This window comes from Condylura cristata, unplaced genomic scaffold, assembly GCF_000260355.1.
Source record: "Condylura cristata isolate star-nosed mole 26May11 unplaced genomic scaffold, ConCri1.0 scaffold00004, whole genome shotgun sequence".
In the NCBI taxonomy this organism is placed as follows: domain Eukaryota; kingdom Metazoa; phylum Chordata; class Mammalia; order Eulipotyphla; family Talpidae; genus Condylura; species Condylura cristata.
This window is the reverse complement of record NW_004567105.1, coordinates 65,488,568-65,515,300: the sequence shown is the minus strand read 5'-3', so window position 1 is coordinate 65,515,300 and position 26,733 is coordinate 65,488,568. Positions and strand designations below refer to the sequence as shown.

At 51.4% G+C, this 26,733-nt stretch overlaps 1 protein-coding gene across 3 annotated transcripts in view; it reads left to right on the top strand.

The window, feature by feature from the left end:
- Positions 1 to 26,491, top strand: part of TRAK1 (trafficking protein, kinesin binding 1) — a 59,857-nt gene extending 33,366 nt beyond the window's left edge. Inside the window, exons 10-15 of one of the 3 annotated variants that reach the window (XM_012720247.1) lie at positions 2,546 to 2,622; positions 3,301 to 3,537; positions 4,461 to 4,774; positions 11,923 to 12,078; positions 20,827 to 20,929; positions 23,714 to 26,491. In XM_012720247.1, coding sequence (XP_012575701.1) covers positions 2,546 to 2,622; positions 3,301 to 3,537; positions 4,461 to 4,774; positions 11,923 to 12,078; positions 20,827 to 20,929; positions 23,714 to 24,512 — 1,686 coding nt within the window. In that variant the 3' untranslated portion in view covers positions 24,513 to 26,491. Of the gene's footprint in view, positions 1 to 2,545; positions 2,623 to 3,300; positions 3,538 to 4,460; positions 4,775 to 11,922; positions 12,425 to 20,826; positions 20,930 to 23,713 lie in introns of those variants that run through there. The other 2 variants (XM_012720246.1, XM_004676280.2) reach the window with 2 other exon arrangements.
- The last annotated feature ends 242 nt before the right edge of the window (positions 26,492 to 26,733 follow it).

Sequence of the window (26,733 nt, the reverse complement as noted above, 5' to 3'; positions counted from 1 at the left end):
CAGCTCTTTACTACCTGTCCTAAGTACAGCGCCTGGAATGTTGTAGAACTGGCACACACTAACAGGATGCACAGGCAGACTGAGGAACAAGCTACAGGAACTTTCATACTCAGGCTGTTTCCTTGAAAAAACCAAACTGTTTCTGAGGAAGAACTTTTGAGAGAGACTCCCCTAAATAATGGCTGTATAAACACTTTGAGACTCCATCCCTCCCAGACCTGGCCTCTCCCTTCAGTCACGCAGGCCACTCAGCCCCCCGCCTCCATTGTCCAACAAGATCTCTTTCTTTGCTTTCATACATCAGCATCAGGCTAGCTCTGTCTCTCTACCACCTCTGATTGGAATATAAGGGAAACCAAACAGAAAGACAAGGACCATAAGCAGCTCTCTGGTGTCAGATTTGTGAACCAGTGATCCCGGGACTCCCAGTGAAGGAGCAAAGAACCGTCTGTCCCTGAGCACAACTCCCACCCCGACGCTCGCCCTGGGGCTGACTACACTCAGCTCCAGGCTGACCCTGCAGTTTGCACCCTGGACTTGGGTTTCCCTCTCCCTGGTGTCGTCTACAGAGGTCTCCGGGCTGTCCCGTTGCCTGGTACCTGCGAGTCTCCTGTTCTCACAAGGCACCTGCAGCCTAAAACTCAACCATTATACACAAGGTGAACTACAAATGTGCGTTGGGGTTTCTCCTAGAAAGCTCCTACTTTCATATTTGCTCAGGTGAAGCTTTTTTGTTTGCCTTTTCTGTAGCTGTTGGCACAGCTCAATCTTGGAAGGTGGCTATTTTTAGAGTCCATTATGCACGAAAGGCCTTTAGAACACCCTGAGGCTTTTCTGTGCCGTGTTTGGGGAGCAGAGCGCCCATATCTGCCCCTTCGCTCCTGGTCTTTCTAACTGTTGTATAAAGCAGTGTGTAGCGGCTTGGCTCAGGACTGCCCTCAGCGCCTTGTCGCAGGAGTCCTTAATTGGATCAGAGGGGACTCGGGGGACCAGGCCTTTTGTAACTGTCAGCCCTCCCCCCAACATTGTCATATTCAAAGTCACAGCTAACTCCAGAGCACATTTCGATTGTGCAGTTACTCAAAATCCCTCTCGTGCTAACCTTCCCTTCCAGGAGACAGCGGTCACCAGTCCTGAGGTTTGGTCCAAGGTGTTACTTTTGTCAATATGATACTAATATTCCAGTACCTGGTTAAATACCTGGCTTCCTTTTTAGTCCTGATGATTTTATTCATTTTAAAATATTACTCTACAAAATGTGTCTGTGGGCTTCCCCAACTGCCAGAGGGGGTCATGGCCAAAAAAATGTCAGGTTCTGCTTCTGGCTCTGTCCCAGTGTGACTTTGTAATTAGTTTAACTCTCATTTTTCTTAAGTTGTATGCAGGCCCTTTCCTCATGCAAGACTCTGGGTGTAGCATATATGCTGAATAGCATCATTATGAAAAATAAACCAGCTAACCAAAATGTCAGCAGACCTAGAGAAGCCCTTCTGAGGAGTTGTATTAAGGGCAATCTGTGGGTTATAATTAATAAATGGAGTTGCATCTTCATAACTAAGAGTTGAAAGCAAGGCCATGAACCCTTCATAGATCATGCTTCTTGCTGACTAATGTCAAGTCTCCCCACTTGGTTCCAGCTTCCAGACCGGAGGATCCCCTGCTGGCCTGTGGGGCTGTGGTGATGGACTCTCTGGACAGTCCCCCTGCACTGTCTACCGGGAAGCCATTGGCCTCCAGTGGTTACGTACATTTGAATCAGTTGTGATTAGTACAATAAGAACTCGGTTCCTGGGTCTCACCAGCCACATTTTCAGTGCTCGCTAGCCTCTGTGACCAATGGCCCCCACACTGGACAGGCAGAAACAGAACATTCACAGGGCTTTTCATGGGTCTAGCCCTTCCCTTCAAGTTGTCGCCCTTTGAGGCCTCTGCGGGCACTTTCCTGCACACACCTGGTCTGCTGGCATCTCCTTGCGCTAGTGTGAAGGGTCACTGGTAGGGCTGTCTCAGCCGTGAGGAGTGGCTGGAGGTTCAGCGAGAGCGAATGTCGTCTGGCAGTGGTTTTGAATTTTAGCTCCAGGCCTGACCCATCAGGGTGATAAGAAGTCAATAGTGACTGGTTTCCTTGACCCACAAAACATATAGTCTTGTTAGAGAAAGACATGAATAAGGGAGCTAACTGTTCAGAGAAGTCACAAGGATTGATGTACTGAGAGGCTTACTAGTGAAATGTGAGCTGATTGGTAATGGTGAATAAGCCATGTGTGGACTGCTGGTGAGTTTCTCTTGCAGGAGGGAGATGCACACGAGAGCAGAGTGTCCACAACTCAGGTTCTCTTTATAAGGCCACGTCTGGTAGCCATAGTGACAGCTCTGTGCTTTGGCCAAGGAGACATAGGGTGTGTTTGCATACTCTTCAGCTAAACAGGAATAAAAGGCCTTCATATGGGCTACAGCTTATTCCCCTGTCATTGGCTGGCCATGAGCCTTTCTAGAGACCCCGCCTGAACTGTGACTCAATTGTGTGTCTGCTGGCCTTTCCCAGGACTCCTTGGCAGCGGAGATTGAGGGAACAATGCGCAAGGAGCTGCAGTTGGAAGAACCCGAGTCTCCAGACATTGCGTAAGGCCTTAGTTTTGAGCTTCCCAGAAGTCCCAGGGTAACCCGTTGGTGACCCTGACAGGTGACAGCTAGGCTTCAGTGCCACCTGGTCTCAGTGGTTTGTACACAGCTTAAGGTCCAGATACGGGGAAATACACCACTCTTGCTAGCTTCACCTTCAGGACACAACCACTTTCCTGAATTCGGTGGGTGCAGAGTCTGTCTACTTGCACCCAGTACCCTAAGAACCATGTGGCATGCACAGGAGGGCAGGGCGTCTGAGAGCCCACTGTGGGTCAGCTGTTTTTTTTTTTTTTTTAAAGATTTATTTATTTATTCATATAGAACTGGGGTACAGGCCAGAGATGCGGAGGGTGAGAGGACTCACCAGAGACAGAGTGGGGAGCAGAACAGGCAGATCGATGAAGTACACTGCTGAGGGGAGCAGCGGGCAGGTCAGGAGAGGTCTGCCACGCCATGTGGTCACCTCTGGGGCAGGCGGGAATCGAACTCATGCGGAAGTGGCTTAAGCTCTTAGTGCAGTGCTTTAACCCGCTGCGCCACTAGGGAGGGCCCGGGTCAGCTGTTTTTTGGCTCCTATAGTTGATAATTTCTTTTGAGAGGATGGGGAGGGGGTGGTTAACCCCAAGGTCACTCTGCATTTATTTACACATGGATGACGTTGTGCGTTCTCTCTAGTCACCAGAAGCGAGTCTTTGAGACGGTGAGAAACATCAACCAGGTGGTCAAGCAGAGGTCCCTGACACCCTCCCCCATGAACATCCCTGGCTCCAACCAGTCCTCAGCCATGAACTCCCTCCTGTCCAGCTGCGTCAGCACCCCCCGGTCCAGCTTCTATGGCAGTGACGTTGGCAATGTCATCCTGGACAACAAGACGAGCAGCATTATCCTGGAGTCAGAGTCAGCCGACCAGGGGTGAGCCCACAGGGATTTTAATCCTGGTTGGCAGGGAGAGGTGTTGTAGACTGCGTGCAGATTCCAGTAATTGGAAGAGGGAGGCTGCCGCGCATCCTGCCGGGAATCACCTGGAAAACAGAAACCTCCTGGTTCTCACAGCTGTTCTGCCAGCCCGGCTGGGCTTGCATTTATCCTTGATACTTGATATTTTTGCCCACGTGAAGAGGTAGAACAAGACGCAGCCAGGGTTTCTTGCTCCGTTAAATCTCACTGTTGGGCTGCAGAACAGGCATTGTTTTGTGAACGCATCTGTAACCTGGATATCTGCAAGGCTGAGGAGGTTGAATACTCATTCTTGTGACCCAAATCTGAGGCGGTACAAGTTACCCAGCCAGCACCCAGCACATGGGGTGTCCCTGGACAGTGGTCACCCCCATCCACGCCACCCCCAAAGCCTGCATAAACCAGCCCCTGTGTTCCCTGCGGTAACACTGTCCATGGTGTGCACCCTTTTCTCTCACTTAAATTGCTTCTCGAGCAGTTGGATCTGTTGGGAAGCTGCTTAATCAGAACTGCCTTCATTCAGGAGGAAATAAACACACCCCTTGAGCCAGCTGCCCTCTGGCTACCAGGAACTTCGTGAGGCTTAAGGAGTTCTTCCTAGTGTTGGTGAAGGTGTTTATAAGGAACTAAGGTTTACCCAGGATGTGCGGCATTTTCATTCATCCTTAGTGTGCCACCCGTCTCCCCTCTGCCACCCACCCCCTCTCCCCAGGTGAAACCATTGGCGGCAATTCGTCCTTTGGGGCAGGCACTTTCTCCTGCCTTGGTTTCCCTAGAAAATCCTGCCGCCAGCGGGAAGTGTCCCCCGCAGGCCTGGCAGCGCACTGCTCGGCCCCCCTGTTGGGCGATCTGCGCTCACCCTGTTTCCTGCCTTGCAGAATTGAGGACCGCAAGAAGCCAGGGACCCCGGGCACCCCAGGCTCCCACGACCTGGAGACGGCGCTCCGGCGGCTGTCCCTCCGCCGCGAGAATTACCTCTCCGAGAGGAGGTTCTTCGAGGAGGAGCAGGAGAGGAAGCTCAGGGAGCTGGCGGAGAAGGGCGAGCTGCTGAGCGGCTCCCTGACGCCCACGGAGAGCGTCATGTCCCTCGGCACGCACTCGCGCCTCTCGGAGCTGACCGGCTTCTCCGGCATGTCCTTCAGCAGCCGCTCCTACCTGCCCGAGAAGCTCCAGATCGTGAAGCCGCTGGAAGGTGATCACAAGGGGCCTCGGCCTCTCTCTGTCCTCCTCAGCGACTCCCTGTGGGCCCTGATCCACCACCGCAAGGCGGGGAACCTCTGTAACACCTACTCCTTTTTCTTCAGAGATAGCCACCCCCGCTGCTGGTTTGAGTTCCTCTAGGGCCGCTGGGGCCGGCCGACACGCAGGCCGCAGGCCTTAACCTCGTCAGCCACGCCAAAGAGAACGCGGCCTTTCCTTTGCCTTTAGAATCTTAGACACGACCCTCTTCAAGGGCAGAGGCACTGCCGACACTCAAAATTTAATGAGGTCGTGCTGGGGGGCCTGAAGCGTAGAGCGTGAATTCAGGCTTCGTTGCTCGGGCCTGTTGGGGTGAGGGCCTCGGCAAAGCCTGCTCCCAGTCGTTGCAGTACCCATGCAGAAGCAGTTTGCTGTTTGTGGTGTCATGAGTGCGTTTTGATCTTCAGAGAAAGAGGGGGTGACTTCTGATGCAGAAAAGGGGTGACCGTGGAGTAAGTTGTATCCCTCCTTAAGCCTGTCTTTTCCGGGGCAATTCATTGTTTAGTGCCACAGACACCCCCAGATGATCTGCTCTTGGAAAAGCTCACCTCTTAATTTTTCCTTCCTTTTACTTCAGGCGTTATGAGCTTTCTTCCCCTTCCTAACCCTGTCAGAACCAAGTTTTCTGTCTTTCAAATTTTTTATTCCTTTAGTTGAGAAACCCATGTGAGTTTGAGAAGGTATTTTAAAATTCTGTATTACATTTCTAATGCAAAGGAAAACCAAAATCTCTGGAAGGCTGTACTTCTCAACATTTTGGGGGCGGCCCACTTTTAAGAGCATTCAGTTTTATTTCTTCCCTTCCCCCTAAAAACTTAATATCATAGACACACTGTTTATGTGCTGTATACACAGCATGTCCTCAGGTAACATTGTTTTTTTCAATGTCACTTTGTTATACCATTGATGGGGGTGAAGGGGGGGGAGTTGTTTCCCACTCAGGGTCACTGTCTATGTGGGATTTACATGTTTTCCCCATGTCTCTGTGGGTTTTCTGTGGCTACTGGGTTTCCTCCTACATCCCAAAGATGTGTGTGTTAGAGTAATTGCCCTCGTTAGGGTGAATATGGGGGTGTGTAGGGATGCGCCCCGTGATGGAAGGGTATCCTGCCCAGGTGTTCCCACCTTAGCCCCGAGCTGCCAGGAAAGGCTCCGGCCCCAGGGACCAGGAACTGGAACAATCGAGTTGGGGAGTGAATGGTTGATGAATACAAATTATTGTTTCATGTTAGAAGTTGCTTTGGGGCTTACTTTAGAAGTATGTTGCTGTTTTCTATGACCAGAAATAAGACATAGGAACTCCACACTTGTTTATATCAATTAGCCTGTGATAAGAGTGGTCTCACCAGGTGCTGTTGCAGTTCAAGTTGCAGCTTCTGAGAACCTGTTCACAATGTTAAGTGAGGACTCAACTATATGTCTGTACTCAGTACCTCAAAGGAGTGCAGTTCTCATCCCTCAAGAATGATTTTCAGCTCTTTGGGGGCAATATCACCCTTATTAATAAGAATGTATTAAAATCCCAAGACATAGGAAGCCCCAAATTCTCCAAAGGAAGAGAGGAGGTGGGGGCTAATGTTCTCTTTTCAAGATTATTTTTTAATTGTGTAATTTAGGTTCCTCCTTTGATTTCAGGAAAGGGATGACTCATTCTTTTTTTAAAATTGTTTATTCAGTTGTAAGCTTGGTGATTGTTTTCTGATCCACAATTATGTCTATTTTTCTTTCAATAAAATCTTCCATTTCTGCAATTTTACTTTCCGCCTTTTTTTTTTCTTTTTTTTCTTCTTTGTCTAAGATCATTGAAATTTTATCATCTCTATCTTGTCTGTTTTCTATATTTGACTTTGTGTTCCATTAAATCACCTAAGAATGTTTTTTGAGTTTGCAGGAAGAGATTTTTATGATGTTTATTTTGGCCAAGTCACCTTTTTTCTTTTCATCTTGTCAGTTAGATAACAGTATTTTTGTGATGAGTGTATAAGTAAGAGGAAACCCGTCAGAAGTGCCAGGTAAATTTCATCTGTAGTACCCTGCCCACCAGAAAGGTAACCACGCCCACGATGTCACGTCCTATCACTGTGGCTTGGAACAGTCCTCATGGGAGGGAGCCCTCTCGTTGCATTTTGTAATTCTCTGACTTCTTAGCTATTTAAAACACACCCACATTTCCTGCCTCCCCTCCACATAACTTTCTTTCTTGTTGGGGTTGGGAAGTGGCACACTGCTGAGAACCTGGCGAGGGGGGTGCCCCCCCGCTCTGCACCGCTTCAGCTCCCTCGCCCTCTGGAGCCGAGTCTCCTTTGTCTGTGCTCGGGCGCTTGTCTGCCCCGCAAGGCTGTGGTGCGGAATAAATGGGGTGTGTTTTGTGTACTGAGGCTGGCACCTAGGAAGTACTTAGTGAAACTTACACTCCCTGAGCTTACCTCTATTCCAGCAGCTCAGGTCTCAATACTGGTCTTAGCCGTCTGAGACCTGGAGAAGCGTTGTGCCGGGGCCATGTTCTTAGGTCATCCTTTCCCCTTGGCCCACTCTGAAGCTGATAGGAGTCCTGAGATCTCCAGTGGCCCAGGTAAATAAGTGGACTGGGAGTGAATCCCCGAGAGAATGTTGGCTGGGATCAGAGCAGATAGCCAATCTCTGTCTTCCATCTTTGTCTCCCTTACTATTTAATTAGCCTTGCTATCTGCTTATTAGCAGGAGCCAGCACAGAGGGCTAGGTGTTCAGTATGCTGGCACCCTTCCCTCTTGATCACCTTACCTGTTTTAAGCAGGTGAAGAACAAACAGTATCTAAGCAGAGAGAGAGATCTCTTTTGAAAAACTGAGCCTGGCAGTAACTTTTCCCCTGTATTTTGCTCCTTCATTCTGATTAATTATAACCAAGTTCTCCAAATAAACAAGTTAATGTGTAATTAAGGAAAACATGTACTTCTAAGCTGTACATCATCTACCAGGTTTAGTTCAAGCCTCAGGTGTTCTCTTACATAAATGAATTGGTTTTCCTTTGATGACATGCAAACTTTTTAGTTAGAACAGTGGGGTGGAAGGAAAACAAACAGTGGAAGAAGGAAAATAAACAGAGGGCGAGGAGGAGTGGCTGTCATTACCTTTTCCCCCTGTCCACACCCTTGGTCCAGAGAACTTTATTGTGGCGCCAATTAAGAACACATGGTTACTCTTTACCTGCCCGATTACCTGACCCCAACCTCATTCTCCTGGGGGATGGGTGGATAATGAGAGGTAAGGAATGGCATAGTGATCCTCCTGCTCTGTGCTTAACAAGTAAAGGAAGCCAGAATGTCCTGAGGAAGAGTAGGCAAGAGGTAACACAGGCTCTGAACAAGATGTGGCCGTATTTGCTTTTAAATGTGTATGCCTTCTTGTGTCCAAGGAAGGCCTCGGACAGTCATAAAATCAGAATTCCTACATGTTGGTCCAGGCCCTGGCCACAGAAGGGAGATGGGGTGTGAGGTGTTCCACCCAGCTCTGGGCTCAGCAAACCCTGTTGCTGTGGAGACGGTCCATGGGCCCCACAGAGGAACACAGCTCAAGTGACAGTCAAGGTGTGGTGGCTTTCACCAGTCTGTACCTTTGTGAGATAGAAAACCTTTGTGTGAGGGTTAGGGAAGCCCCCTTAGCAAGACCAGTTTCTGGTCTACAAGACTTCCTCACTGCTAGCTGAGAGGCAGTATGTATGGTTAAGTGTGGGGGGGGGGGGAGGCACTGGAGTTAGCCGGATTGAACCACGTTCCAACTGTGCAGCCCCTGGCAAGTTCCTGTGCCATCCAGTGCCTAGTCTCCTCATCTGTAAAGTGGAGATGGCAGGGTTATTGTGAAGTAAGTCAACAAATGGGGCCATCTTAGAAGAATGCCTGCACATAGTAAATGCTCAATAAAACTTGGTTTCTTACGGGGAGTACAGGATGCCCAAGGCCCGGGTAGGAGGCACCTTTCATCATAACCATTTCATTGTAATATCACTAAATTTCCCTGGCTTACTTTCAGGGAATGCAAATAATAACCCCAGGTAGGTTATGGAGCCTTGTAAGCTCTAGACTGCACCTTGGCGTCACTTCTCCCTGGTGCCTGTACATGGGGTGGGGAGAGATGGGGCAGTCTGCTAAGCAGTAGAGGATTGAGGTCCAGTCCCCCAGCTCCGCTGAGTGCTTTCTAGTGCCTCATAAATGTCTTAAGCCCCCTTCAGAAGCATGAAGAGACTTGATATTTCCTTGGCACCATTGTTCTTTTTCCAGAATTCTCCTTCTGAAAGTAGAGGTGTCGTGGCCACATTGCACCAGAGATATCACATCTTTCTGAGACCTGTGTGTGCCTTTGCAAGCTGGGTGCTGTGTGCCTCGTGTAACATCCCCTCCCCAGCAGCTATCTTGCTAGGAATGCGCCAGTACTTCCAGGAAGCATGTGAACGGGGAACTATTCATGATTATGAGAGGGGGTCTCCAGGTGTGGCATGAGACAGCCCATCAGCCTGAGTCTGCATCTCGGGTGACCTTGGGGACCCCCTGCAAGTTTTACTGCCCACTACTTGTGTGGCTTAGCAGCCACTGCTTGGTACACAGCTGGGTCCTGGGCTGGATTGCACATGTCGTGTTTTCAGACCTGTGGGCACTGTGAAATCACTGAGAGTCTGGGTGAGCCCTGGCTGAGCCATCACTATTGCAGTGACTTTGAAAGTTACCTAACTTCTGATCAGATGCTTTTGAGAAGTGAGGGGATGTAATACGTGCAAAACAAGCTGCCATCTTGACATGTCTCAACAGAGGGGAGCTTTAAGGAAAAGATGACACTGGGCAGCCTTGGACCCAGGTCCTGTGACCGACTTCACCTTGTCTGCAGAGCCTGCTAAAGAGCCACGTACTTCTGTGTGCCCTCCCTTTGGCACAAGAGACCACCGGTTCTCCAACGATCTGAGAATGAAGCACCACAGCCCCAGCCCAGGGCTTCTCACACCTGTTCTGTAGGGGACTGGCTGGGCGTTGTAGGATGTTCAGTATCCCTGGTTCTTCCCAGCATCAGCGGCAACCCCCTCTCCCTGTATAGTGGTGGGAGACAAAAATGTCTCCAGACAACACCAAATATTCCCTGGGGGACAAAAATGGTCTCTAGTCAAGAACCACCGCTCTGATGCATCTTACCTCCTATATATACCCCTTTCATCATATCTACCCCGTCACCAGGTCACCTTTCTCTGTGCACATTCAATAGATTCAGGTTAAGGAGGTTGCATTTGTTCTGCGCACACCTCAATCTGGGATTGAGTCAACATGGTATCTAAGAACTTTTCTAAACATACATTGGCAGCGTGTACAAGTTTTACCCTTTTAAGTGGATTTACCGTTTCCCAAATCCAAATCCTTTCAAGACTGCTGAGTGGAGGTTGTCCTGTGCAAAGTTACTCAGTGGCGATGTTTTGGGGGGTGGAGGGTGTCAGCACTGGGTGCCCCCGAGGGCCAGGAGCTCCTGAGGAACTCTGCATCTGCTCCATTACCCTGGACCACCCCCTGCCCTGCCCCCTGCTGTCCTTCCCCTTCAGTTTTGTCCTGATGTTCTAGCCCCTGGGTCCCTTCTGATGTTCCTCATGGCGCCCTGGTAGCTTGAAGGGATTCTTGCCCACCCGAGAGACGACCCCTTTGGTATGCCAGCAGTGGATGGCTGTGCGGGAAGGTTCTGTGCTTCCAACTTTATTAAGATTCACTCACAGGAGATTTTGTTTGTTTGTTTCTTAAAATTATAACACAAAACGTGGCTGTCCCCCCTGGTATCTTTCATGGAGTCTAAGACCCATCTTCCCCCATGCTGGCAACCTCTCCCAAAGCCTCTCTCTTGGCGTATTTGCCTGAGTGGCCTCCCCAGTGCTGACCTGGGCCAGAGCATGCAGCCTTGCACAATCCGCCCCAAAGAGGTGTCCTGGGGGCATCTGGGTGGGGCAGAACCCCAGTACTGTAGGCTCTGAGACGCCCCTCAGCACACACTCGTCTCAATCCAGCTCCCCAGAGCACACTGGCCTTGGAACATTTCTCTTTGCAGAGCCTCAGGACACTCATCAGTACTCAGGGGCACGGTCTGGTGTTATTACAGACCTTGTGATGCCATCTGAGTGCCGGGGTCTGGTGTCACTGGGGAGATCCACTCCTCGGCCTCAGGCCTCAGGACTGTCTTCTTCACTCACACCCCTTCAGACCAGTTCCCTCACCCCGACTCCCGCAGCCTCTCGGTTGCTGGCAGGATAGAGAAAGCCCACATAAAGCCGGCAGTGGGCATGTCCACCTGCTGCCTGTGCTGCTTCAGCTTCTTCCTGCTCTTCTCGTTTTGGGGAGCTGGGGTGGGTTTGGTGTAGGTCTCCCCAGTTCCCTGACATGTGCACTTGACACACTGGTACACACGGTCTCCTCCCCTCCCCTTTGTGCTTGTCTTGTTTTTCTCTTCAGTTTTTTTTTTTATATTTATTTTTTAAAGAGTTATTTATTTAGCTCTGTGCTTATAATACTGGTTTCAGTCCAGAGGCATCAATTTTGTTCACCAGGGACAGAGTGGGGAGCAGAACAGGCAGATCAACGAAGTACACTGCTGAGGGGAGCAGCGGGCGGGTCAGGAGAGGTCTGCCACGCCATGTGGATCTCCTCCGGGGCAGGCGGGGATCGAACTCATGCGGAAGTGGCTTTGGCTTCTTAGTGCTGTGCTTTAACCCGCTGCGCTACCAGGGAGGGCCCTATCTCTTCAGTTTTTAAAGTGATTCTGTAATGGATTTGGGGGCTGGCTTTGGTTAAAATAGTTCTGTCACCGGACATCCTTGGTGCCACACACCAAGTATGTATACAGTGCCATACACTGTATGACATTCATTTTACTCCTAAATTTTTTGAAAAAACATGCTCCTTCTGGGCATAGTAGGGTAGTCAATTCTGTTTCACAGTAGGAAGAGCAAAGGCAGCTGCCTGTGTCCCCTTACCGGTGTCCACTGTGGCACGAAGGCCGTGGGGCTCACGTTCCGCGCTCTGAGGGTGGAGGCGGTGTCGGCTTAAATTGCCCTCCTAGGCCTCCCCCCTGCCTCACCGCCCTTCTCTACTCTTTCTCCTGCAAGGTTCTGCCACCCTTCACCACTGGCAGCAGTTGGCCCAGCCTCACCTCGGGGGCATCCTGGACCCTCGGCCAGGTGTGGTCACCAAGGGCTTCCGGACACTGGACGTTGACCTGGATGAAGTGTACTGCCTTAACGACTTTGAAGAAGACGACACAGGTGACCACATTTCCCTCCCGGGCCTAGCTACCTCCACACCAGTTCAGCACTCAGAGACCTCAGGTGAGAGGTCCCAAGCCCGCGTGACTGTCTCAGGCAGCAGAAGCCGGCCTCAGGCTTGCCCAGAGGAGATGCAGGAGCCGCCAGCGGCCACGGAGGATGAGGAGGAGGAGGGGTCTGGTGAGGGCACCACGATAAGTCCTGTAAACCTGGCACCTTTACCAGAGACAGAGTTCCGGGCCATTCTCACCTCTGTCCCGAGCGCCATCCATAGTGCCTCTCTGTCTGTAGCTTCTGCTCGTCTGTGTGGGTGACAGTCAAAGCATCCCGTCATGCAGTTCTGTTTCTTTATTAACAGAGTCTGATGCCTCCCTTTGGGAACGAGGGTGCCACCCCTGCCCATCCTGGAGCTGCATGGCCCAGCGGGCTCTTGGAGCTGGGGCAGGGAAGGCTGCTAAAAAGAAGGGGATCTCCCCACACCTCCTTCCCCAACACCAGCTCCCCGCTTCCTCCTGTGGGTCCCTCCCATGTCTGAAGAGCAAATTCTCCAGTGCCTTGGTGATGTCCAAGCTGAGCTAATCAGAGTTAGGATGTTTTAGGAGAAATTATGAGTGTCGTGACCGGTCAGAAGGGGCATGTGAGAATCTGTTATATAAAATAGAAAGAAGCCTAGAAAGTATTCAGACAGCACTGGGTAGATCTATCTGCCTTTTCACTTTTCTGACTCGAAGTACGTGTTTTCTCTCCAGCTGACACTTGTGCTTAGAGTGGATTTTTAAAAGTGTTTTAGTGTTTAAACAAACCCTGAGAGAATGTCAGTAATGTCTCTTCCAGAGAGAACTCTAGTGGGGCTGGAAAGACCTTTGCTCTCCCACCCACTCCCCTGCTACAAGCATTAAAGATGTGACTGAGCGTGTATAGCGGTAGGCACATCCTGCACACCGCTGGCGTGAAAAACCGGTCTCTGGGTCCTCGGTTGTTTGGCTCCTCCTTGCCCCAAATTTCTAGGCTCTCTTGCCGTTTGTGCTGAGATCAAGGGAGCTCCTCTGGGCTGGGGAGACCCGGGAAAGGAGGAGCCCTCTGGTGACGCCTGTCTGGGTGTTGTCATCCTCATGGCATTTCCGAGTACCAGAGTTGAGGAGAGGAAACTCCCCTTTGTGATCATTTCCTTTTGACAACAGCCCCCACAAAGCACAGGGCAGTGGGGAGCTGAGCATCTGGGTGGCTTCGTCTATGGCTCAGACACCTGTAGCCAAGGGACTTTATTTGGGCAACTTTCCTTAAGTTTCAGAGGAGTCATCAAGTAAAATGGATTTGTCTAGCTCTTAGGTAGGCTTATTTACAGTTTAAGGTATTTTGTAAGCAACTGAATAAATGGCATGAAAATGTCTGCTATCTGGTAGCTTCACACACAGGCACAGGCAAGGGACCCCACTAGTTGCCGCCTTCTGTCGTCAGCCCCAGTGCCCATCTGGAAGACAGGTGTCTCTTACCTGCCCTCCAGAGACTGAGTCTACTGCATTTGGGGAAGGGCTGAGGAGGGATCATGGTGATTGTGTCAGCCCCTTAACGAAGTCCTATAGAAGCAACAGACGGCGAATCCTGTACATTTAAACACCCACTAGGTGCATCCTGAGAAGTTGTACAGAAGTAATAAAGCACATCAAGTCAGCTAAGAAATTCCTTTGGGTGGCAGAGGGGGAGCAGTGACCAAGTCCAGCCCACCTTCCTAGCCGTGAGCAAAGTTGCTTATTGCTTCTTCCCTCCTTACTCAACCCTGCGGCAGGCTCACCCCGCGGCGGCTGTCTTTGAGGAGAAACCCCCATACATTCTCGGCTGACGCTGCAGAGGGGTCAGGTTGGAAGTGTGTGACCATGAAGAATTAGGAAAGGTCTGGTCACTTAGATGAGTGTCCTTTTGAGCTTATTTTTTGGGTAAGACTCATCTTTAAAAACTTGATGCATTTCTCTAAATAAATCATCTTGGCGGCCCCAAGCAGAGTCGCAGGTAGATAAGTTACAGGAGGACAGCTGAGACAGACAGAATGGCACATCCTGACTTGGGGTTTGTATCGGGCTAGGCCGGCCCTGCCTTGTTCCAGTCTTGCTCTTGCCCAGTGCTTGAAATTTTTTGTTGCCAAATAGTACAGACTGAGACAGACTTCATAGGGAAAAACTTTGGAGACAGAAGGTAATTAACTTTCTCTCTCTCTCTCTCTCTCTTTTTTTTAAATATATTTTTAAAATATTTATTTATTTATACATAGTAGAACTGGGGTACAGTCCAGAGATGCAGAGGGTGAGAGGCTTCACCAGAGACAGAGTGGGGAGCAGAACAGGCAGATCAACGAAGTACACTGCTGAGGGGAGCAGTGGGCGGGTCAGGAGAGGTCTGCTGCGCCATGTGGTCACCTCCCTGGCTGGGATCAAATTCGTGCTGCAGTAGCGGTGGAGAGCCTCATAGTGCTGTACTTTAATCCCTTGCATCACCAAGGAGACCCAACGTTTTGTTTTACTACCACTCCACCAGGAGGAAACTGGAAATACTGTTGTAATGGATACTTTGGTATAAAGACTGCTGTTTTATTGAGAAAGGGCTTTGCATACTGAAACAATTTGATTACTGTTTTGATGTATTATTGTATCATCATTTGCTGACTGATTTTTATTATCCCATGTCTTATAAAAGATGATTCCGTGTTAATATATTGTAAATAACCCAGGTGATTAAAATGGATTGTTTAAAACAATTTTTAGATTATAATTTTACCTTATTCCAGTGACATTATTTTGTGTTACTTCATGTAGAAAGTTCTATCAGAAATAGTGTTTACCTTGTGCTGCCTGTTTTGAATTTTAGCTCTCTAGGGTAGAGTCTGTTTGTGTAAAGGGTGGATAGCAGAGTTCTAAAGTCATAGTTAGGTCAGTAGATGATTGGTCTAATGGACAATTCAATTGAATTATCCTGGGTGCCTTGACCCTTAGAGGGAAAGAAGCAGTGGGGTTAGTGCCCTGTAGGAGAAGGTGAGGCCAGTTTATCTTAATACTCATATACACACAGAAACCATTTCAAGTGAGAAAACGCCCTAAAATAGACCCATATAAATCATGGCATCTGCCTGGCCGCGGCCCTGCAGTGGATCTGTGCCATCACAGGGACTGAGAGCCTAAAGGAATTACAGGAGGCAGCTCGCATCAGCAGAGCAGCCCTGAGACTCCCCAAAGCTCCTGCCTGAGCCCCCAAGGGCAAAAGCCGGGAACTTCTTTGGAGACTTCCCTGTTATCCTGGCCCTGTGCAGGAGCTGGGGAGCCTTTCCTGAGCAAGGCAAGGGTGGGGTGAGGGTGGGGGGTATAACTCTAGGAGGAAGGGGGCTAGATAGAAAGCTTCAAGTATTGCTCCCAGCAGGGCCCTGTGGGCAAAGCTGCACCAGCCTGCGGCCTCCTGCATTTTCAGCCCCATGCACAGGTTGAGCCCAGGAGGGCTTGTGAGGGGTCTGTGGTCATCGGGGCCTGATGGACCAGGAAGGAAAAGCCTGGTGACTGGCTGCACAGACCCTCAGGTGTAGGGAAGTTCCTTCTTGTCTCTGTGGAAAGGTTTGACCGTGAGTTCCTGCACTGATGGGAAGATTCCAACCCAGGCCTAGAGCCAAGCACTCAGCTCGAGCAGGCAGTCTGCCCACCGGCCTACCCTGAGAGCCTCACAAAGCCCTCGTGCCCTTGATCAGACTCCAGGCTAAGCCAACAAAACAAGCTGCAACCCAATGAATGAAGGGAGATCCTTGACTCCTCAAACCAACAGCCTAGAGGCAACCTGGCTTAAAATTTCCTGAGCCAACCCAATTCATGGGGACCTCTTTCTCTGTGGCCACCACACCTCTGAAAACTGTAGGTGCTCCTCAGAGGTATCAGGAGTGGGTGACACTTTCCTGACATGGAAGGGCCCATGAGGAGCACACGAGCCGTGGGTGCTGAGGTTGGGTGACTTGTCCAGCCACACAGCCTAGGGTATGCGAGACGCATGTGCTTGAATCTGCCTGGAGAGGCCGGCGCAGTTCAGTCAGGCCCCAGAGGGCAGGGGCCTGCGTTTATTGGCATTTGGAGGAGCCAAAGAGACTTTGGCCCTCGTTTAGTATATTCTAAAAAAACCTCCTTTTCCTCTAGAAGATACCCTGGGGCCACTTGAGGGATATTCTGTCCCTCTCTGCTTGCTGCTGTAGGATTGCTCATCTCTAAACTCACCGGATTTTTAGATGAAGGGGGAGTGGGCAGGTCAGTGGCAGAGGCAAAGCAGGCTTTTACTTTTGCAGGAACCCAAAATAAGGCTTTATAGAAACCAGAAATAACTCTGGATCTGGCTTTCTACCTGTCTGCATGGGGCCTCGGGGTCCCTGTGGAGCGGCAGACCACCGGGGTGTGGTGGAGAAATGCCTCCCAGGGAAAAAGAGCTGCCTGGTCCAGTCAGGCCGGGAACAAAGGGCTTAAAAGTGCCATTGTGTTGTACTAGTTAGTTCAACAATCACTTTTGTCCTATGCTTTTTCCTTACTGCACTATCATGTGTGGAAGTGCCGTGGGCGCCCCGCCCCTCACTGGAAAGCACCTGAGAGAGGCACATTACTCCCAGATGATAATGCAGGGCAAACAGCTTTCCCTCATGAACTCAGCCTAGAGCTTTCTTTTCCAGGAGATCCATGGGCAGCCTTACATAAAGAGGGGGAGATGTGTCTGTATGCCCTGCTTTTTAGTCTTGTAGGAAGGAGCATTGCTTTTAATTAAGTTGGGGCTTGTAACTGACTGGCAAAGGAGTGTCCTACCCCACCTCCACCCCCATGCAGTTCCTCCTTGAACAAAGGGCAGCAAAGTTATTAGAAGCTGGTAAAGGGGGTTTAGAAAAACCACCAAGGTCTGATGTTCGAGCTTGGTTCAGCCACACCTGTAAGCTGGATGAATGAGGACTTTTATTTTCAACAGGTGTTTTGACTAGGAGAGGAGAGACTGGCTGGTGGTGCTGTGTGGTGGCTGGGAAGGGGGGTGGGGTGGGATGGGTGGGGAAGAAGCCGAGTTAATGTGTTTATGGTATGGAACCTGCAAGTGGACCCAAGTCCAAGGAAAGAGCAGGATTTTATTTTACACAAGTAGCCACTTTCCATGAAGCGTGGGGCGACTGTGGAAGCCTCACGGTGCCTTCTGAAAACAGAGTTCCCATCCCCAAGATTTTGAGATGCATTTGTAATTTTGAAAAATACCATTTTAAGAAGCTATTTATATAAGCAAAAATAAAACGCTTGGGTATGTGGCATGGCCAGCAGTCCCCCCACGTCGGAAATCCCTTGGAAGCTGCCTTTATGTCTGCAGCTTGCAACTCCCTATAGTGCTTACGGGGGTGGGCGGGGGGATGCAGCCTTGGGCGTCTCTTCAGGGTTCTCTTCAGTACTGGGTTCTACAAGGACCTTCAGAGAGAAAAGCATCTGTTCTCCCCAGGAGTAGGCAGCCTGCCCTTCCCTGTGGATAGGAGAAGAGAGCACAGCTCAGGTTGACTGAAACGCATGAGCTGTGTAGACTGAGTCCCCTTAGCGCGGCCCATAGAGCACACTTGACCCAGCGCAGACGGCAGGGGCACCCAGGGGGAAGCCCCCGCTTACTGGAGACTGGGGCCGAGCCAGAGCATCCCCATGGCTGTAGCCGCAGGATCCCAAGCATCCCGGTCTCCAGACAGTACCAGCCCCACGGACCACAGAGAAACACAGCGGCCCAGAACCACTGAGCAAGTCTCTGTGCTCCAGGCTGAAAGCCCGGCAGGCTGTGGGGGCTGGTGTTCAGGGTGGCTCTTGTCTGCCAGAACCCTCAAGCCCCCCACGTGTGTGCTTGTGTGTGGGGTGTTCAGTACAGCATCCACATGCCAGCCCCCAGCACTGTAGTGCAACATAAAAACTCTTGAATAATCAAGGATAATGAAGCTTAATGGATTTTCTGGATTTTGGACCAGTATCAGAATCTGGGGGAAGAAGAGCATTTAAAAACAACTAAGGTGGGCCCTCCCTGGTGGCACAACGGGTTAGGACGCAGCACTGCAAGCTGGCTGCAACCGCTTCAGTGTGAGTTCCATCCCCGGCCCCGGAGGTGACCCAAACGGCGCGGCAGACCTCTCCTGTCTCACCTGCTGCTCCCCTCAGCAGTGTACTTCATCAGTCTGCCTGTTCTTCTCCCCATCCTGTCTCTGGTGGAGCCTCTCACCTCTGTACCTCTGGCTGGTACCCCAGCTCTGTATGAATAAGTAAATCTAAAAAAAAAAAAAGGTTTAGCGTTTTGTTCCCCTATAAATTCAACCCTAAATAAAAGTACTAAATAAAAGGTGATAGAAGTACTTGTGCCAATCCCCAACCTGCCTTTTCACAACACACTGAGGCCTCCAGTTAGTCTGAGAAGTCCAGCAAACCCTGCCCGAAGAGGTCTCACAGTGAGCAGCATGGGGGACACCCCTTCCCGAGACCGGGCTTCTGGGATGTGCTGGGGCTGGGCACTTCCCGAGTGAGCCCCACTAGCACCCACTGCCTGCGAGAGCAGCGCTACCTGGGCCTCTTTCTGCAGCAGGGGCCTCTGCCCCCCCCCCCCCCCCCCCCGGGGCTGGCGCTCACTGTCTCTGTTGTGTCCCAAGGAAGGGAAGTGCTGCAGCAGCCTGGCAGGCAGTGGTGACTGAGGAGAGCTGGCCGGTCCAGGCATCCCGGTGGTATTTTGGAGGGGACCGACCTCTGGCTTTGGCACTTTTGACACTTGTTGATTTTCTTTGGTCTCCTTAAAGCTATCCATTGCTTCTGGGGAACGATGACCTCTGAATTTTTAGCAGCCTTTTCCTGGCCCCAAAACCCATTTCTATAAAATGGGTTTTGCTTCTGCTGATCTAACTGTGTCTCTGAACTGTGCATCTTATAACACCTGCTGCAATCGAAGACCTAATATATGATGGGGTGGAGGAGCAAGTGGCCATTGTGATCTGTTTGATGTTCTGACCATGTGTTCAAATGGGGTATGCTGCTAACTGTAAATCAGTCTTGCTTTGTTTTTCAAAAACAACCAAAACTCTCCTCTCTCTTTTAGCTGTTCTGCCCTTTTTCCATTTGCTGCAATTTCCCTCCCTCCCCCCACCCAACTAACTGCTTACACCCACTGTTTGGGATGCTTTTCTCAGCCACACTGCAGCGAGAGATTCGTGATTGTTTGGTTGCCTTTTCTTCATAGCTTCTTTCTTTTTTTTTTTTTTTTTTTGTTTGTTTGCAGCACTTTCTCAGTTATCTGAGTTGCTACCACTATTGCTACCACTATTGGCTGAGAAACAGATTCATGAAGGCTCTTTCCATGTGTGTTGTTTTTCCCCTTTGCTCTGCTGGTGCCTGCCCGGGTTGAGAGTGCCCGGTGCCAGCTGCCACCTGGGGCCCCGGGAGGTGTCTCGGAGAGCTGGGTCGGGCCACGGCCCAGGGCAAAGCAGAGCTGCGCTGCTCCTCGGCCACGACCCGCTCTGAGCTGGCGTTGTCCTGCCTCCCTGTCTGTGTCTCCAGCATTTTCTTCATGTCATCTGGTAGCTTTTGTTTTTGTTTTTGTTTTTTAAACACAATTGCCTGAGTGTGAATCTGTAGGTTTAGGGCATCGATCTCTTTTGTTTGGTTTTTCTTTTTGTCAAATTGAAGAGAAAGCTTGCCGTAAAGAGCTAGACGCCTCTCGTTCACAGCCTTTTGAATCCTCAGAGTGCTCGTGGCCTCTGACAACCCAGTCTGAGTCCCCAGGAGGTCTCTGGGGCTGAGCTGCTGCGGGCGGGCGGGGATCACAGCATACTCCATTGTGCATGCTGTTTGGAGCAGCTTTTTTTTTTTTTCCCACTTTTTTTCCTCTTTTTAAACATTTGAGTTATGAATGAGGATGACTCTACAATCATGATGTCTCCTGCCAACTCTTCTTACTCACCAGCTTCCTGATGCTTGGTCCTAATGCTTCGGTGGTTGTCTGCTGCAGACCATGGTCTTCAGCTGCCTTAACACAGCTTTAGAACCTTAAAAGGAAATGAGCTGAGGACAGCTGGCTCCCATCTCATTTTCATTAGAAGCCGAACGTCCTCGAGATGGGGAGGAAGCCGCGGAGGGCTGGTCCTGTTTCACTGCAGCCCTTTGTCAGCGCAGACCTGATCCCGGTGCTTTAGCATCCCAGAGAGCCCCGGGCTGTGGGATCTGCCGTGTTGTTGCGGAGGCAGCTGAGATCTCATTTCCTACCCCGCTGACCGCGACGGACAGTAGTGGAGCCAGACCCCAGCCCCACTTGTGTAAATAAAACAGGGAGTTGGGAGCCTTACCCCATTTCCAAGCTAAACAGGGTTTGGTACCTGTTTGCCAACAAAATGTAAAGCAACAAAAGAAAGAAGCCAATGAGGCCTCTGAGGAGGGAAATTTACCCCCAAGGGCCCATGACAGCCCTCCCCAATACTGGGTCCACTACTAGCCAAGCACTGCTGGTGGGGAAGCCTGTCTGGACTGGGTTGGAAGCCGAAGTTCTATGCTCTGCAGAACAGTGCTCAAAATGTGGTTCTCTTTGAGGAACCCCTTCAATGCAGAACATGTGCACTTCACCTTCCTCATCTAGATCCAGCCAACAAGGTTGCTTATTGCTTCTTGCATCTGTTAAGGGCCATGATGGAGTCTTACTTTTCTTGTGTGTATACTTGGATGCAAGGAATATGTTTTGTCTTACCCCCACCCCCCAATTTAGCACACCACCCTGGGAAGTGCATGTCACAGACCAACTCCACCTTCACCTTCACCACCTGCCGCATCCTACATCCTTCTGACGAGCTCACAAGGGTCACGCCAAGGTAAGGGCCCTCGGCCGTGGGGTGGGAAGGGGGTGGTGGTGGTGTGAGGGGAGGTTGAGGTGCTCGCCACAGCGTTTCACATCAAGGAAGGCCAAAGTAGAGATGATTTCAAAAAGTAACCCTGGCCAACTTAAGCATCTCATGGCTGTTTAGAGTCATGAGATCTGGGTCCCGTCTTTCCTTTTGAATCGGGACCCTCACTGAATCAAAGCCACCTGAGAGACCCACCTCACCGGTCCTTTGCTTTGGCCACCGAATAGATTCTTTGGCTCCTCCTGAACCAACTGACGCAGATACTGCCCTAGGCGCCAAAGTCTGCAGTAGAGCTTTTCACAGGTGGGGAGTACTGAGCCCCAAGGAAACCCATCGGCCTCTGGAATAGGCCTCAGGAACCATGCACCATGGCCACACTTTAACAACTAAAGTGATAGGATTTGAAGGCTGAGCCATGTGCCCTGCAGTCTGTTTGCCTCTGGTGCCTCAAGAAGCAGCTGACAAGGGCTGGCACCAAGTTAGCATGGCGGTGCCCGCTCGACTCAATGCCAAGCCTCCCACAGCTTCCAGTGAACGGGAAGTTCTTCCCAGCATGGATGAGTGGCAACCTCAGTCATTTTTATTCTGGCAAGATGCCAGAGTTAACGGAAGATAAAGAAGAAAGGGAGGGAGGCAAGATGGGCCGACCCGGAGGGGGCAGTGCTCCCAGGAGCACCTTAAACTCTGAATAACTCTCCACAGGTCATGTGAGGAGGACGCCGAAGCAGCCCTATGCCCTGTTGAGCTGAGAGGAGATGTAGGGCAGAGTGTGAGCCCACGGGCGAGGCAGGGGGTGAGCACACCGCCAGCAGGGCCTGCCTGGAGAGCCACGTGCAAGGAGTTGTGTATGCACACGTGGCCTACTAACCGGGACTTAGGCGTGGGTGTGTCTCTGTGGTGTGCCTGGCTAATGTGGCCTTGGTGGTGGATACCTCTAACCCTTCTAAACACCCCGGCCGAGCCAATCGCCAACACTAATCCAGGCCTAACTGAAGCTCTCACCAGAGGGATCTCTAGATTCGAGCTTGTCTCTCCACCTCCCTCCCTTTCTCTGGAAAACCTGGCTGTCCCAGCCTGTGGCTTTTTGTTTGGAAAAGATCAAAGTGCTTCCCCGTGGCCACTGGTACTCTGGCGCCCCACCGTCTGGCCACAGGCTCGGGAGCACACAGGTCTGCACCTGTGTGTCCGTGATGCCTCGTCAGGGCTGGCAAACACCTGTGATGTTACTAGCTACAGGTGGCTTTTTACCCGGGTTTGCCAAAGTGATGGCCTGGCACCAAATCGAAAGGCTCCCTAGGCCTGGCCCTGTAAGCAAGATGTTACATCTGCAACTTCCCCCGGTGGCTCATAGATCAGGGTCCTGTAGGATCCCACGCCACCTTCTGAAAAGTCCTCCTGTTGTCCCTAGGGGTCTGCTGCCGTTTCTAATCCCATGTTTGTGAGCGCTCCCGACCCACCATCATCCCCACCCCGAGCTTGTGTGATGGGCCTTCTCTGTGTTCCTAGTCCTGGCAGCCAGCTGTGGGGCCCCCTGCCGGGGAGATAGATGATGCCCCAGTTTGTACTTGCTTTGGAACCATCTTCCCATGGCAGGTGGGGGTGGGGCAAGGCTCCTTCTGTTTCAGGGGGCTGTTCTAGAACAAATCAGGATCCCCTTCGCCCAAGCTATCCGGCCATCCCCCTGCCACACTGTGGGGAGAGGGTTCTGTCCCCCAGCTCCTGGGGGCCAGCCTGCTCCAAGGGGCAGCCGCGACCCCAGATACCCTCAGGCAGGCACCAGCGCAGAGCTCATGAGACTGTTGTGGGTGCCCTGCCTTGACCTGAGGTTGTTCACTCAGGAACGGTGTGGGGCTTCTATGCCTGTGTGACCTCACCTGTAGTAGCTGCTCAAAGGGATCCTTTCCTGTCTAAGGAGAAAATAATGCTTCCCCCTGATCCCTCCTATTGCCCTTTTCTGTCCTGACTCCCTTCATTGCCGGGTCCCAGATTCCAGAACATAGATCCTCAGTCAGCATGTCTGGAGGGGGCTTTCTGGAGGGCTCCATCGATGTGACCCCGTAACAGGTGACTGGCTTTGTCTAACCCCAAAACTGCTCATCACAGAGGCTCTGGACACCCCTGGTGCGAGGAAGGAACACTGTCCTGGGAGTGTGGGTCCCTGGCTTAGTGTGTATCCTCAGCTCCATCTCTCCTCACCCAGGGACCTTCCCCTGGGCTTGTCTCCCTTGTCTGGCCCTTGTAGGATAGACGCTCACAAACCATAGTCCTCTTAGTCCCTGGTTAACTTCTTGTCTCAGGAAAGTAGTATTAGGTATGAGCGCTGAGTTTTGAGTAAATCTGGTAGGGGAAGAAAGGCTCTTTGCTGAAGGGTCTCCTCCCCTGTCTCTGACTACCTTGGGGTTTAAATCCAGGGTCTTCCACTTCATAGCCTGGAGTGACATGAGTAAGCGCCTAACCTCAGCCTCAGCACACTGTCTGCGGAGGGGACAGTTGAGACCCGCTCGCCAGGGCTGAGAGAAGGGTATTCTGTTGACTTAAACCCATCCATGCCCCCTTTTAAGGGCACACAGGGCCTCCTGGAGCGAGCCAGAGGAGTGGACATGGAAAGAGGCCGTGGGGAGCCTGGGCTGAGGTTGTCCTCACATCCTGCCCCAGGGCTGCCCTGCACCCCTGCAGGAGAATGGCCACTGGCCCTTTTCATGGTGCACATGAGCAATTTCCGATGAGTGACCTGTTGTCTTTCCCCATCAGCCTTAACTCGGCCCCGACTCCAGCTTGTGGTAGCACCAGCCACTTGAAGTCCACGCCGGTAGCCACGCCATGCACCCCACGGAGACTGAGCCTGGCTGAATCCTTCACCAACACCCGTGAGTCCACCACCACCATGAGCACGTCTCTGGGGCTGGTGTGGCTGCTGAAGGAACGGGGCATTTCTGCGGCCGTGTACGACCCCCAGAGCTGGGACAGGGCCGGCCGGGGCTCCCTCCTGCACTCCTACACCCCCAGGATGGCCGTGATCCCCTCCACCCCACCCAACTCACCTATGCAGACACCCACTTCTTCACCACCCTCCTTCGAGTTCAAGTGCACGAGCCCTCCCTATGACAACTTCCTGGCTTCCAAGCCGGCCAGCTCCATCCTGAGGGAGGTGAGGGAAAAGAAGAACGTCCGGAGCAGCGAGAGCCAGACAGATGTGTCTGTCTCCAACCTCAACCTCGTGGACAAGGTCAGGAGGTTTGGCGTGGCCAAAGTGGTGAACTCAGGGCGAGCCCACATCCCCACCTTGACGGAGGAACCAGGACCTCTCCTCTGTGGGCCCCCCGGCCCCGCGCAGACCTTCGTCCCCGGAGGCCTGGTACCCGAGGGCCTGCCTCTCGGGTGCCCCACCGTCACCAGCGCCATCGGCGGGCTGCAGCTCAACAGCGGCATCCGGCGGAATCGCAGCTTCCCCACCATGGTGGGGTCCAGCATGCAGATGAAAGCCCCCGTGACCCTCACCTCGGGCATCTTAATGGGTGCTAAGCTCCCCAAACAGACCAGCTTGCGGTGAGGACGGGAGCGGCCCTGCCTGGAGCAGAAGGACCCTCCGCCCGCCTCCCTCGCCACCCAGCTCTTCACTGTCCCTCTTCCCCCACTGCCCACCCTCCTGAGCTAGACAAATCAACCTCGTGCCTCGTGGGGGAAGAGTGGAGACTCTGTAAAATGTGTACATAAGACTTGGAGACCTTGTATCTGCCCTGCCCCCTCGGGTCCCCCCTGGGGACGCCCCTGCACCGTCCTCGCTCCGAGGACTCACCTGTGCTGGCTGGCTGGAGGCGGCGGGCAGGTGTCTTTTTCTCCTTCTTTCCTTTGAGAAGCACTGAAACTCCAAGTGTGTTCTTATCCCATGGATAGGAAACCCGCGAATTCTTGGCTGCTGCCAGCACTTCACCTGGCGAGCTGCCCCTCGGCATGGCACCGCACCTCTGGCCCGCCCGGTGCTACCACGGGCGCCTCACCCAGCCGGGAGCGAGCCCCGACCCGGCACATGCAGCCACGCAGCGCTCACGGCGGGGGAGCTCGCGTTTCTTAGACGGAGCCCGGCTTCTCCAAGACCTACACTGCTCTGCTTCAAGGGACGGTCGCTTCTTTTCCGAGGTGTGACTTCCATGCCCTCCCCCCGAAGTCAGCCTGCCATGTTTTGTAATCGGCTCTCAGGCCAGACGTCTGACCGGAAAGAGAATGTATTTCCACTGCACTATGCGGTTCAGCAGCCCCTGTGTGTTCTGTGTGATTGGTTCTCCCTCCCCCCCCCTTTTTTTGTCTATTCAGGGACGCAATGGTACTAGATGGGCAGTCACAGTGTCTGTCTGCCCTCTGGAGGACACCGGCATACAGGTTCCAGCACCCCAAGCCACCTATGAGATAGCAGCCTATTTCGGGAACCCAGTGTCACGACCAAATTGACAGTGGGAGAACAGGAGCTGGGGAAGGTGGTGAGATTTGTCAACGGTGAAAGTAAAAGAGCAGAACCATAGCCAGACACGATACCAGACTGGCTCCAGGAGGGATGGAGGCTTGGTGCCCTGCTAGCTCCAGTCCATACCCCAGAACCTGACCCTAGCCCCCCAGGCTGTCGCTCATGTGGTCTTCTGTGGTCGTCATCCTATGCCCACGTTTTGCCTTTTTTTTTTTTTCCGAAGAGCGTGATCCCGGCCAGCTCTCTTCCTCCCCAGCCTTCATCTCCTTGTGCCACTTTTGACCCTTAGGGACAGACAGGTGCTTGTGAGGAGAGCCTGAAGGAGCAGGAGCCTCATCCTGTTGCCGTCACCCACCTAAGTCTTGAATTTTTATTTATTATTGTGTGTACTATATTGTAAACAAACATCCTCTCTCCTTTCCAGCTCTGGTCACAGTGTATCTGTGGCATCCCAATCCAAGCAGGTAACTTATTTATTCTAATCTGAGGACCGCACTGTACATCACCGTGTGCCATGGCCATGTGGTCCAGTCATGGATGGAAGGATCACCTCATATGCAAATGAAGCTGTCAATTTGCAGCCCACACGCCCCTCACCCCCCCTTAGCAAAAGATGTAACCTTCAGTTGAGTGAGTGTAACCTTTCTCCTTGAGAAAGTCCCTAGGAACAAGCTTTGATCCCATGGTTGTAGACTGTTCTCTGAACTCGAGGACATTGGTTAATTATGCTTCCAACTCTCCTCACTGTAGTATGTGTGTACTCACTGCAAGGAGCTTATATCTTTTTATTTGAATGTATTTTAAAGCAGTAGGTAGAATAACAAAAGAATGTGAAAACCCTGAACTGAATGGACCACTTTATGTATTCAGAGAGGAGCCACCCTTCATTTCAAAGGAAATATCAGTGTAAAAATCAGCAATTTGGAGGTTGCAGTATTTAGTGTAGTAAATAAACGATCAACATTGTGCAACCACTACCAAAAAGTGTGTTGTAATGCATCAAAAATCAACAATAAAATTTTATTTGCTCATGAATATCAATAAAATAACTTCAAATGATGGAAACCACATTGCTCTTCTGACTTGTATTTATCTTTACATGGAGTAGATAATGGCTTTCATGTAAGACTTGAAGTTATTCTACTCTTTGGGGAATTTAAATGAAGGTTATGTACTGTGCTATTTCTCTTTTCTTTTAAGATAACACTATCCCTGAGACAACTTCCCGTCAACCTGAAGAGTTTTACTTTTCAGGGCTATATACTGTTCCACCATGTGCATACATCCACCGTGCATACATTCATACCCTATG